Source organism: Ctenopharyngodon idella, chromosome 7, assembly GCF_019924925.1.
Source record: "Ctenopharyngodon idella isolate HZGC_01 chromosome 7, HZGC01, whole genome shotgun sequence".
Classification (NCBI taxonomy): Eukaryota; Metazoa; Chordata; class Actinopteri; order Cypriniformes; family Xenocyprididae; genus Ctenopharyngodon; species Ctenopharyngodon idella.
Window position 1 is genome coordinate 4,781,498 of NC_067226.1, and position 14,439 is coordinate 4,795,936.

At 34.0% G+C, this 14,439-nt stretch overlaps 1 protein-coding gene across 3 annotated transcripts in view; it reads left to right on the forward strand.

Annotated features, from left to right (window-relative positions):
- The first annotated feature begins 8,440 nt into the window (after nt 1-8,440).
- rras2 (RAS related 2) overlaps nt 8,441-14,439 on the forward strand; it is a 48,277-nt gene continuing 42,278 nt past the window's right edge. For all 3 annotated transcript variants that reach the window (XR_007930820.1, XR_007930821.1, XM_051899068.1), the window contains exon 1: nt 8,441-8,816. Coding sequence is in view for 1 of the 3 variants with exons in the window: in XM_051899068.1 (XP_051755028.1) it covers nt 8,715-8,816 (102 nt within the window). In the remaining 2 variants the exon portion in view is untranslated. The remainder of the gene's footprint in view (nt 8,817-14,439) is intronic.

Here is a 14,439-nt window from a genome sequence, read left to right on the forward strand (position 1 = left end):
TACCACGAAAGTGTTTTTATTCTCTTGTTAAACGAATAGTGTTACAATGACCCTTTTTTATGAATTGGGTCACTTGTAAGTAGTCAAAAACAGTACTGCCCTCTAACCACAGTTGACACAACAAAGGATGTGTTCTCTTGAAGAAAATCTTCTGGAATCTTGAGAATTTTGTTATGGTCTCCTGCCTCTTGGATGACTGAGACTCATAAGACTTGTGGTCAGTCATAACTTTCATGTCTATGTAGTGAATAATAATATTAAGTATGAAAGCGTCAAGGTTGTGGTTTTGCCCCGAGTAGATTTGGCCACATAGGGAGCCACATTTTGTTAACTGTCTTTTACTCGCCATGGTTGTATTTTATTTTATTTTATTATTTTTTTGGTCAAAAATACAGTTAAAATGATAATACTGTAAAATTTTATCATTTAAAATAACCTTTTTATGTTTGAACATATTTTAAAATGTAATTTTTTCCTGTGATGACAGAGCTGAATTTTCAGGAGCCATTATTCCAGTTTTCAGTGTCACATGATCCTTCAGAAATCATAATTATTTTTGATTTGGTGCTCAAGAAACATTTCTTATTATCAACATAGTATGGAGCCCCTAAAGGGACATGGTGATGAAAAAAAAAAACATGAGATGGGAGGGAAAAAAAGTATATATTTCAATGCTTTTGCATTTCCTCGCAAAATGTTTTTGCTGTACAGCACAACTGTTTTCTGTATACAGAGCCCCTAAAGGGACATGGAGAAGAGAGGGAATGAGATGGGAAGAAAAATTATTTGTCAATGCTTTTGTGTTTGCTTGCAAAATGTTTTGTGTTCCCCCGAAGAACACAGGGGAACGCAAAACATTAGCAAGAGAACACAAAAGCATTGACAAATAATTTTTCTTCCCATCTCATTCCCTCCCTTCTCCATGTCCCTTTAGGGGCTCTGTATACAGAAAACAGTTGTGCTGCTTAATATTTTTGTGGAAAAATGCCGATACATTTTTTATATAAGTTAAATATAAGTCTTTTGTAATAACATAAATGCCTTTTTTTGATCAATTTAATTCACCCTTGCATAATAAAAGTATTAATTTCTTTTATTTCTATTTAACTGACCCCAGACTTTTGAACGGAAGTGTATGTAATCACTGCATTCACCTGGTCACCAGTCATTGTCTGTTAAAGTGCAGTGGAAGCAGTTTTTGATGTAAATGATACATTAGATCTAAGTAGTTTCCAGGTTCATACAGAGTGGGGAGAATCGGTGTGAAAAGCGCTGACGTGACTATATGTAAGTCCTGCATTTAATTCCATTATGCTTTTATAAGAAGGAACATTACTCGCATAAAAATTACATTAATGGAGTTTTATGAGTTTCCCAGACTTACAGTATATATGGTTATATATATTATACATGCAATAAAATAATAGCCAATGAAAATGAGGTAATAAAGTTCTAAGCAAGCACTATTAATTAAGAGGTTCAGCTCGTACTGCACCTTCTCAAATTTTTTCCACATAATATGTAATGCAGACTGCTTCAAATTTTGTTCAACATCTGAATACATAACTGTTATTCCAACTGTTATGAAAGGCTTAAGCCTAGTCCCAGACTAAAATGCATGTTTGAGCTGTTTTAACTGAAAGCAATTTGCACTGACATTATCTTAAAATATGTCCGTGCCATTGTTTTGTCTCAAGATGCACACCAGCAATGTTTTTTTTTTCTCTGGCATGTTTATAAAAGCTAATAAAAGGGTTAGTTCACCCTAAAATCAAAAAATTATCCTATGATTTACACACCTTCAAGTCATCCTAGGTGCATATGACTATCTTCTTTCAGGCCAACACACTAGGAGATAAATTTAAAAATATCCTGGCTCTTCCTAGCTTTATAATGGTAGTGAATGGAGGGCCAAATTTTGAAGCCCAAAAAAAATGCATTCATCCATCATACAAATAATAAATATGGCTCCGGGGGGTTAATAAAGGCCTTCTGAAGATAAGCGATGGGTTTTTGTAAGAAAAATATCCATATTTCAAACTTCATAAACTAAAACAACTAGCTTCTGCGTAAGTCGACTTGCGCAACAAGAGTAAGTTCTAATCATTGCAATCTAAGCCCTGTCTGTGAAACCAGGCCTCAATCTAAAAGTGACACAAAGCTGGAGCTTGATGGTTTCTTTGACATCTTTACACCTCGGCTCTTTTCCTGCAAATGCAATTTCAGAACGAGAGTTTGATCTGTATTGTAACTTGTCAGCTCCTTTTGTTCTCATGAGGCACACATATGAATGTATTCCATACATCTGTTCTAACCATTTGATTGTAAAACAGAAGAGAAAACCTCTACACTGTATACATTGCAAACCATAACAGTTTCATTCAGAAGAGGCTATATAATCCAAGCTTTCCATTATATTTGCTATTCAGTTAAAATACTGTTTGAATAAATAGTCACATTTGCTTGTGGTGTCATGAGGCCAAGGGGAGACTTTACTTTTGGAGAACAATCTGGGCACAGTTCAATTTGTTACCTGTTCTTAATACTATCTCTGTGTAAACACTGCAATGAGTTTGATCAGTGTTCTGGCAAATCCTAAAAGTAAGTATAAATGATCTAGGCCCGGTTTCACAAACAGGGTTTAGCCTAAGCCAGGATTAGGCCTTAGTTCAATTAGGGCATTTAAGTAGCTTTTATAAATGTTCACTAGAAAAAAACATTACTGGTGTGCATCTTGAGACAAAACAATGGCACTGACATATTTTAAGACCTGTCAGTACAAGTTACTTTCAGTTAAAACAGCTCAAACATGCATGTTAGTCTAGGACTAGCTTAAGCCTTGTCTGTGAACCGGGGGCTAATGTTTTATAGTATTATTGCCTTTTCATCAAGCACCCTTTGAAAATGTTGCACTGATCCACACTTGTCATTATAGTGACTGAGTGGTGAATCACAAAATGACAAAGCTAGGCTACGGTTTCTGTTTTGGTATTACAAACAAACACAGTAGGTGACTATTAATCATACATGTATAGTAATAATGAAAATGTTCCATGATCTGAGTCATAATGTTAGAGTTTTGACTTTTGCATTAAGAGGTTTTTGTTCCTTTGATTTATAATACTTATTATAATTAATCCAGTATCATGCAACAGGAAAATGAATACATTAAGTGTTGTATAGAAGCAACATCACACTCGCAAGAGACTATTGTATGATATATATCCACAACACTCTTAGTCGTGTGATACTGCTTTATTATATACTGTTCAAAGTTTGGGTTTATTTTTTTTTTTTTTTTTTTTTTAAAGAAATTAATACTTTTATTCAGCAAGGATGCATTATCAAAAAATGACAGTAAAGATAATGTGACAAGATTTCTATTTCATATAAATGCTGTTCTTTTGAACTTTATTTATCAAATAACCCTGAAAAATTAAGCAGCACAACTGTTTTCAACATTGATAATAATAAGAAATGTTTCTTGAGCAAATCAGCATATTAGAATGATTTCTGAAGGATCATGTGACACTGAAGAATGGAGTAATGATGCTGAAGATTTTCACTTTGACATTATAGGTGAGCATATAGTGAGCATAAGAGACTTACTGAGTCCATACTGTTGAACGGTAGTGTATGGATCAAGTCATTTCAAATGAGAAGGGTGAGGCTGGCAAAAACTGTTGAGGTGAACAAGAGTGACGTCATCCAGAGATTTTATGTGCTACAGACTCCCAATAAAAGTTTGTCTGCTCGATCCTGCTATTTCACTAGAAGTCCCTAATAACATCATTAAAGAAGTAGATAAAAATCTTTACAATTTCATTTGGAGAAATAGATCTCATTACATTAAAAAAGGTACCTTAAAGGTGCAGTGTGTAAATTTTACGGCATCTGGTGGTGAGGTTGCGAATTGCAATATAGAGAAGCTACGGTGGCCAACACAGAACAAATATGTCGTCCTCTGAGACAGCAGAGAGTAGCTAGTCAATTGAACGCGCTCTGTAGAGCAGTTTGTCTGTTTAGGGCTACTGTAGAAACATGCCGGTGCAAAATGGTGACTTAACATGTAAGGGGACCTGCGGTGTACGTAGATAGAAATGGCTTATTCTAAGGTAATAAAAACATAACATAACAGTTTATTATTTAAGGTCTTTATACACCACTGAAAACATAGTTCTAAAATGTACACATTGCACTTTTAACTAATTCGGTTGGTAATGGAGGCTTAAATGTGCTTGACTTCAGCACATCAAATGCAATTTTAAAGAATAGTTGGATAGAATAGCAAGCATTACTTTCAATACAAAAATAAAATTTGGTATTTAAATTCCTAATCTAATCTTTGAAAAGATTGGTGGGGTTGTTTTTTTGTTCAGTGCAACTTTGAAATAAGTAAGATTCCAGTTAGATTGTGTAATTTTTACAAGCAGGTGCTACTCTCATGGATGCTTATATATAAACATAATTTCTCTCCAAATAAATGTATAATTTGTAATAACAGGTATATAATGTTTAAACATAAAACTTTGTTTTTTCAAAAATGGGTAGACAATGGTATTGTATTTGTTAAACAGTTATTTAATGAAAATAGGCACCTGTATACCTACATAGAATTTCTTCAAAGGTATAATATTCCATTAATCCCTAAAGAATATTGTATAGTGTTTGATGCTATACCACCCGGTTTAAAATGTCTGTTTAAAGGAAATGTGAATAAGGAGACTGTGAGTCTCAGACCTGGTGTTGCAATTAAAGGAGTTTACTATTAATGATAGAAGATGGAATAATTACTTTATCAGGAAGTTACTAACAGAATACAGCCCAATATCTTCTAAAACATACTGACATTCTAAATTTGAGTGCATTGACTGGAAATATGCATGGTTGCTGCCTAAAAAATATTGCATAACAAATAAGGTGAGAGAAGAACAATTTAAAATACTCCTGGTGTACCCTGTTAAAATTCTTTTTCTTAGATTTCGTACTGATGTAGATGTTACATGTGATTTCTGTGGGACTGAGAAAGAAAACGTTGTCCACTTATTTTTTAACTGCATTTAAATGTTTTGGATAAATCTGGAATGTTTCCTTTGTTAAATGCTATAGGCATGATAGTTTACTTTCCTGAAAAATATGTATTTTTTATTTTATTTTACAAAAATTACCACCAAATGTGGCCTTTATTGTTAATCTTTGTTTGATTATAGGAAAATACCATATACATAAACAGAAATGGGCAGAAATTGGAAAGCCCAACTTTTTGTGAAAAATTATATTGAATTTCTGCTTGGGTTGAAAAACAGTAAAACAAAACACACTAGGTCTCTATGTGAAGCTTTTATGCTATTTATATGATGATCTCATATCTGTTCCTTTTTCTGTTTATGTTTTTATTATTATAATTATTATTATTATTTATTTTTTACCTGTATTATTATTTATATTATACTGTATATTTTCTATTTCTTTTTTTTTTTTTTTGTAGTCTATATTTGTTCAATACTTTTATACTATATGTTGAAATCACTGTTGTCATACTTATTGTTTGTAATGTAACTGGCATTTAAATAATAATAAAAAAAAGACTCCCAATAAAAGCAGAGTAATCTTTGGTACACTGAATAAGGGGGGTGTTCAGAAGTACTGTAGATAAGACTGACATTTCTTAAAAGAAGCTGGAAAAATAATAATTTTCAGATGTTTTATGTAACAAGTACACTGGTTATCTTTTTTTTTTTTCTTTTTTCAGGACTGTGGGAGGTGGAAAGAACTCCCGTTGTTGCTTTCCTCTCGGCGACTGCAGTGGGACCATGAGAATCTTGGAGTTCTGGATTACGAGTTAATTGAAATTCCTGAAATTCCTCTGGGGCGAGAGAAGGAGTCAAAGGGAATTGATTAATTCTGCTACTCAAATAATATCTTTCCGACAGTTTGTATTTGAGCTACTGCTAAAGAGAGTATGCAAACCGTTGCCTGTGAAAAAAAAGAGTATGCAAACCACAGTATCATGACTGTTTTTTTTTTTATTATTATTTGTATGTTTCTTGAGGTACATATTATTTAAATTATTTTTTATTATTAAAAATATATTTTCCCCACATATATGCAAAAAAAAAAAAAAAAAAAACGTTAACAATATATAATGTTCATTCTGACCCTCTGTCTGAATTGATCAATTTTTGCTTCAGATCCAGTTCAGTTGGCTCCATTACACTCTGCCTCGTTTGCAAAAACAGTCTGCACTCAAATGCTCCGAACAAACATATAATCCTCCGATGTGATCCAGGACAACATTAAAAATAAACCATCAACTTGTTTCTTTGTTTATAATGAAAAGGAAGTTTTAAGCTATGAAACTTGCAGGATGATTTAATGGTACAAAGACCTCTTAATATCCCAAAAGTTTAAGGAAAATTAGACTTCTCATGTCATGACCCCTTTAACAATGGCATTCAAGGAGTTCGCTGTAGTAATTACATGATTTACATTTCACAGCTGATGCTTCCTGGTGTTGTAAAAATTCTTACTCTGTTGATTCACGTTCCGTCTTTGTCAAGATCTCTAAGTCATGACATGTGCAGGATTGTCTGTTGGGGGTTTATTAGGATGGGTCACTGTGTTAAGATAGACTGAGCCTCAGTAAGTGTAGTTTCTACTGTTCTGCAGCTGTGGAAATAAACAAGGGACTTAATTGTTATATTTATCTCACACACAGGTTCTGTGTTACTGGTTGTCCTCTTCAGATTTCCATAAAGGGATGAAAGCATTTGAATAATTTTCCCACGGGTTTCCCACAATGTAAATTTGAACTTGACAGCTCATTTAGGAGAGTAAAGTGATCAGGAAACAAATAAAATACAGTAAAAGAGAGTAAACATATAGTGAGATAATTCATTTTCAGCGTTGCGAGGATAATACCACTACATAGACATTCCATGTAAAGTGACACTTTAGAGCAGTGGTTCTCAGCCTTTTTGATTCCAAGTCCAAAAAAAAAAAATATTTGAAGACCCCCGACATATAGGCTTAGATATTTTATAGCCTACAGCTTTGTAATGAAACTGTGTGTGCTGGTAATATATCAAAATGATTAAATAAAATCATTTAAATAATAATAATTCAATTCTATACTTTCAGAAGTTCCAAGAACTGAATTCTCCAGTAATTTGATTACAGCATTTTTAAATTATTATTTTTTAAATCACAAATAGCAATTTCTTTGCAATTTCTACCTGATAAAATATTTTAGCTCTTGACATAAATAAAATGTATATTCATTATAGAACTTTCCATTAGTTTTAATATTTTATTAATTTCCATGAATTTTCCAGGTCTAAAAATAAGATATATCCCTGCATATATCCAACTCTGATTTTTACATAAAACTGTTGTTAAAGGGTTAGTTCACCCAAAAATGAAAATTCAATTACTCACCCTCATGTCGTTCCACACCTGTAAGACCTTCGTTCATCTTTGGAACACAAATTAAGATATTTTTGATGAAATCCGATGGCTCAGTGAGGCCTGCATTGCTAGCAAGACAATTATCACTTTCAATGACCAGAAAGCTACTAAAGACATTTAAAACAGTTCATGCGACTACAGTGGTTTAACCTTAACTGAACCACTGATTCGAAACAAAAGATTCATAAAGCTTCAAAGCTTCATGAAGCAGTGTTTTGAAACCACCCAACACTAGATATTGTTGAATAAAGTCGTTAATTTGTTTTTTGGTGCACAAAAAGTATTCTCGTCGCTTCATAACATTAAGGTTGAACCACTGTAGTCGCATGAACTGTTTTAAATACGTCTTTAGTAGCTTTCTGGGCATTGAAAGTGTTAATTGTCTTGCTGTCAATGGTGGCCTCACTGAGCCATTGGGTTTCATCAAAAATATCTTAATTCGTGTTCCAAAGATGAACGAAGGTCTTACGGGTGTGGAACGACATGAGGGTGAGTAATTAATGACAGAATTTTCATTTTTGTGTGAACTAACCCTTTAAGGTAACAAAATAAGAAATATGATTTTTTTTTTTAAAAAACCTTATTTTTTTTTTGGCCCTGGTTGAGAACCACTGATTTAGAGGATTCAAATTTACATTTATTCTTTTAGCAGATGTTTGGCAAGCAAAGCAAAAAATAGCTTAAACCAGCCTAAGATGGTTTGTTGGTCTTAACTGGTCTCCCAGCCTTGGCTTCAGGTAGTCATTCAGACATTCAGCAGTGAATGACCATAAAATAGCCCAGGACCACCATAGACAATATTCATAATAGTGTTCGATATTGTTTTTTTCAATGTCAGACTTAAACTTTTTACTACGCAATTTTAAATATATTGTAATTGAGATAATAATAATAGTAACAAACCTACACATACCGGCGGGAATAGCAGTGTTCGCCCCCTAACGTCTGTTGCGTGTACTGGCTGAACTGATTAGCCCTATCTTCCCCTCATCTTGCAGCACAGGCAGTCAGTGCCTGGTAGCGATTTAGACGAGGGCGTATGGACTTGAGGCAGCAGTGAATGCATTTCCCACAGACTGTGGTCGTACTTTTCTCATCTCGTACGGATTACCACTGAGTTCACACATCGCCTAAACGCCGTATCGCATTTTCCCGCTGCAATTCTCCATCTGAAGGCCTGTCACAGAGTAAAGTGGCTCGGTGTGCGTGTGTTTAGACAGCGGAGCGAGAGCAGCAGTGTGTCCCCGATGGCTGGCTGGAAGGACGGCTCAGTGCAGGAGAAATATCGTCTGGTGGTCGTTGGAGGTGGTGGCGTCGGAAAATCAGCATTAACTATCCAGTTTATCCAGGTAAGCGGAGAGATGGCGGAATGATATGAGGTTTTCGGCCCTTTAAAAATGTGAGTGTGATTAGCAGATATGGGTGGATCTTGCTCACAGAAATGGGGACCCCATAAGCGGAAAGGGGGGTTCGGGAATCCAAGCTAGGCCTGCGTCACTTTTAACTCTCCGCTTATATTCAAGAAAATTACTGCCTAAACGTAAACATAAACATATCAGGAGAAATGCAAGAGTTAATGCTTGTAGTGATAGTTAAAACTCTGTAACGAAAGTGCTGTATGTAGTTCATAGGCATGAGAAACACTTTCGTAAACTGTTGCATATTATACTGAGTTAAAAAATTATTGAACATAGAAGGCTATTGAAACGCTTGACTTGTTTGTTTGACCTTTCAAAGGCAATATAGAGTCTAGAATTATATTTGAAGACTTCATAACAAAGTTATGCAACAGTATGTAAAACAATATTGACACATTTTCCCCTCTTCTTTTTGATGAATGACTAAGTCCCTTAGAAATGTAATATGTTTCTGCCAAAATACTTTGGTTACTGTATTTATTGTTTCTTCTGTCAAATCTGTACTAAGGAAAATGGCATTTCGGGTGTAAGAAGATTTCAGAATCATTATGTAATTTTAATTGTTGATGACAGGTGTGGTTAATATCAAATTATTGTAAAAACTGCAGTACCTGGTTCAGTAGTTATTGTTACACTTGAGACGTGACAAAACATGTGTCCTTCAAGTTTTTAAAATGGCAACATCTACACATTAAAATTAATCAGAGATGGTATCTAGAATGTTTGTAACACAAATATGTTTTTATCTTCTCAGACCATTAATACGTAGTACTTCATGTACTTATATATATATATATATCATTATGACACCATTGTGTGGTCTCAGTTCATTCATTCGTTCATTCATTGAAGTGAATGCTAAATTGTTGACTCATATTATGTGATATGCAAGAAATGAAATTGGGAAATTCATTTAAAATAATTTCTTTATACATTAACTTTAAAGTTTGTTAGTTTTGTAGTCTGTTTTGTCCCGGTACTCAAGAATCAGTTGTTATAATAAGACAAGAACACAATTAATCACTTTATTTTAGGTGACTTATGTGCCTATGATGTCCTAAAAGGTGCCTAGGTAGACAACTGACTAATGTTTAAGACGCAGTCTAAATCTGTCTCTCATAAAGTAGTCTCATCTCTCATAGTTTGTCCTAAACTTTTACAAAGGCATTTTTAACAGCTACATTACAGCAGATTACAGGGTGACAGTGTGTTAAACAACTTGGTGGGATTGGCAACATGTCAATGAGCTATTTTGGGTGTAATTCAGGAAAATGTGGTTATATGCCCAAGGGGGTTGATTTGTTTTTGTGATGAACGTTTAATAGGAAATCAGAGTTTCTTTTCTTTTAGGTTTAAATTCCAGCCTAACTATTTTATCTTGGCAAAGAAACCCAATGATAAATCTTAGGGTGTGTATCAAGGTTGACTAATTCATTTATAGTGTGTTAAGATGCTATTAAAGAGTATTTGTTGGATTTAAGAACAACAATATACAAATAATACAATTGCACTCAATCAGTCTGATACGTAAAGTCAGCATGAAACAGAAGTTGCAATAGTCTTCCCTATTGTGAAAAAATGAAGGGCGGGACTTGATTTTGTCCATGAGGAATTGATTGGATGGTTTGATGGTTGTTGTTTAGTATTGGTGTGATCTCATGTGAGTGACAGGTTGTCCCGCCCCATCATCAGAGAAGAGAAGAGATGTCGCTGCATAAGGGAAGGGGAAGTTAATTTCATTAAAGATTATGAGGACAAATGAATAAAAAAATAGTGACGTACATGGATAAATCCCTTATAATAAATGCTGCAATATTCCATGTAAAAATAAGAATTGTCCATAGTGAGTTTAAAACAGTAGATTAATATCAGAACATACAGTTTTCTCTATCTTAGTAGTGTTGTATTTTTTTTTTCAATCATGCTAGATTGCTGTGTTTTTTAATCCACAGTCTCCTCCCCATATACCAGTTAGTTTGATTATGGACTTCTTTGTCCATATTTTTGCAAGCATTAGCAAGAGAGAAATGAATATGCTCGATCACCTTATGCTCTTGTGATTTTTATTAATGCTTAACTGCTGCTGGTAGAGCTTAATAATCAACATGTTGGCATCATGATCTGTTACTAGTAAATGTGCTGAATAAAACACCTGTAGATAGTAATGAAAAGCAGACTACAATTATACATTAACCAAACACACTTCAGCATGTGGGATATAAAAAGATTGTGTTGAATCTCATAGATGCTAAATGTGTGAAAACAAGAGTACTTCAAAGAAAAGCGAAGAAGACCCTTCCTGTTGGAGTGTTTCTAGAACTTAGAAGTCTTTGCTAGTGCGAAAGCACAGCAGCTGTTTTCTGACTCCAGGCTTTCCCATTCAGATGTGTGTTACTCAGGGAGGTTTCATCTGAGTCATGTTGGCTTAATGACCATGGCATGGAGAAGCCGGAATCTGGCCTCTGAAAGAGGAAGTCCCTCCACTCCTGTACGGTTCCCATGGACCTCCTGGATGTGTATGGGAAACTATGTGCTGCCTCCTCGACTCACACCGCTTTGCGCCAGTATGTTAGGTGCATGCATGACATTCTTCGTTAGTCGGGAAACATTATTGATTGCTGTCAAAATTTAGTTGAAGAAACTGCACTGATGCATTAACTTTGCTTGACTGCTAAATATCTAAGTCGTAGGCTACATGGTGCCACAACGATGACTTCACTACAAAAACAGACTGGTTGATCTCAAACTAGCATCATCATGACATGGGCCATGATCAGCGCCAGTCAGGCATGTGACTCAGACCAAAATGGATTAGTTTACGTCATTGTGATGCAGTCCAAGCTGTGTAGTATATGGCCTTTCATGGAGTTTCATACAGATATTATTTAGTACCAGATTGCATTTTTCTTGTTTTATTGTAATTTTATGATTGTTAATAATATAATCTACTGGTCAAGATGATTTTAGTCATTTTTCATTTGTAACCTTTTTTTACTTTGTGTCGTAGGTATTAATTAATAATATATTTAATTAAATTGTTTAATTTATAATTGGTTATAAGGTCTCATTTGTTAACATTAGTAAATGTATTAACTAACATGAACTAACAATGAGCAATATGTGTTTTACAGCATTTATTAATCTTTGTTAATATTAGTTAACTTGTTCATTGTTTGCTCATGAATAAACAGATACAACTTTTGATTAAAAAAACGGTAGCACTTTATTTTAGGGTCTTTTAACTAGTTGCTTATTAGCATGCACATTACTAGAATACTGGCTATTTATTAGTACTTATTAAGTACATATTAATGCCTTATTCTGCATGACCTTATTCTACATTCTTAAGCCTACCCAATACCTAAACCTAACAACTACCTTACTAACTATTAATAAGCAGTAAATTAGGAGTTTATTGAGGGAAAATTCATAGTTAATAGTTTATATGTGTTCCCTATACTAAAGTGTTACCAAAAAAACTATTATTAAATGTTGAAATTAACATTATCAAAGATTATTGAATGCTAAGAAGTATTGTTCATTGTTAACAAATGTTTTTAAATTGAACCTTACTGTAAAGTGTTACCTAATATTCTAATTATTATTAATAATAATAATTAATAATATATTTACATCTATTGGTCAAGATGAATTTTGTCATTATTTTTCATTTTTTAACTTTAAGAGTAAATATATAAAGTAAATGTAGTTTGTAATCTGTGTTATTTACAGCTACAAGAACTTAATTGTCTTTGCCTCCTAGGTGGTTAGTGCTCTGCTGAGCTTCTTGTGAGTAACGGCTGTTCCTTATTAGCAAAAGTGTGAAAGTGAAATTGTTGCAGGGCTCACTGACCTTTTTATCGCTTCAGACTGTCTCAGAGTACACCAAGCATAGCATGGCGCTGTTGAAGGCACGATCACATGTTAGCTAATATTAGCTCTTATCACTGGCTCTCTCATTTCTGGGAGAACGGACTCCCTGCAGCACCGTTTCCTTACAAATGTGACATGGTCAGACCTTGTGGTTACGTATGTGAGTGTTTTAGCTTCAAACAAGGCCTGTACTATAGAGGAAGCAGGAACAACAACATCCAGCTCAGAGGCTCATGGTAGACAGATTTGATTGCTAATATGTGAGGTCATTTAGGAGAAATGCTGTACGGAGCTGTAATTGAATAAGAGTAAACGATAGCAAGGCAGGTCTTTACTGAACTTACTGAGGTTGTGGTGATGATGGTGATCTGTGTATATACACTACCGTTTTGATGTTTGGGGTCAGTAAATTTATTTTTATTTTTTTAAAGAAATGAATAGTTAACGACACAAATTATTCAAATTATCAAAACTGTTAGTAAATCTAAATTATCAAAAGTGATATTAAAGACTTTTCCACATAAAAAATTTAGCAGCACAATTGTTTTAATAAATAGAAGTGTAATAGTACACAAAAATGATGATTTAGTACATACCTTGCTTTTGAAGTCACGGTTATAGCAGGGGGGGAAAAAAAAACATGTTTTTTTTTTTATATTAAACAATGGTTTATTGAACAAACTATGTTTGTCATTAAATAATAAAAAAAATGTTTATGCTGCTGTTGTAGACTTGTAATTGGGGGAAGAGATTTGAAGTGCTTATACTGAAGTGCTTATTATAAAATATGTTACAATAAGTTTATAATTATTGCACTCCCATTCTAATCCGCTCCATCTATTTGATGTGCATGCATGCTCTGGCACTCGTTCATTGAAGTCTGTGAAGTTACGCGATAATCCTTTATGTGAAATGGAAATACTTGTGTGAATTTGTAACATTTACAGTCAAGTATACAGCTGTAAGTTGAAACTAAACAAGCACTGAGGAAAACGCATCTCAAATGCATTAAACAACATGCGCATCTGACATTAGGGCGGCAAGCCATGTAGGTTTATGATTTAGTTTGAAGAGCTTAATTTAAAGCATGTCTCATGTTTAAGACAACTTGGATCATGCACTTATTTGGCAGAAGCCGAATCATTATTTCTCTGATGTGTTCACAACATCATCAACATCAAAGTAAATCGATATAAAGAAGAATATTGTCCCATTCTAGAAGTTAAATCAGCACTGTATTCATTTAGTCCACATGCACACCGAACTGGAAGATCCGTACGGAATTTTTTTTTGGTTTGAATACATGCACTGTTATAACCCTAAAAAAAAATGTTTCTTGAGCACCGAATGATTTCTGAAGGATCACGTGACACTGAAGACTGGTGTAATGGCTGCTAATAATGAAGCTTGGCCATCACAGGAACAAATTACATTAAAATATATTAAAAAAGAAAACAGTTATTTTAAATTGTAATATTTCACAATATTACTGGTGATACGTGGTTTATGATCAAATAAATGCAGCCTTGGTGACTTATTTCCTTTAAAAATATTTTAAAAATGGTACCAACCCTAAACGTATGAACGGTAGTTTAAGTATGTGTTGGTTTGGGGTAGAGCTGCACGATTCTGGATAAAATGAGAATCACGATTTTTTGGTTTCAAATAAAGATCGCGATTC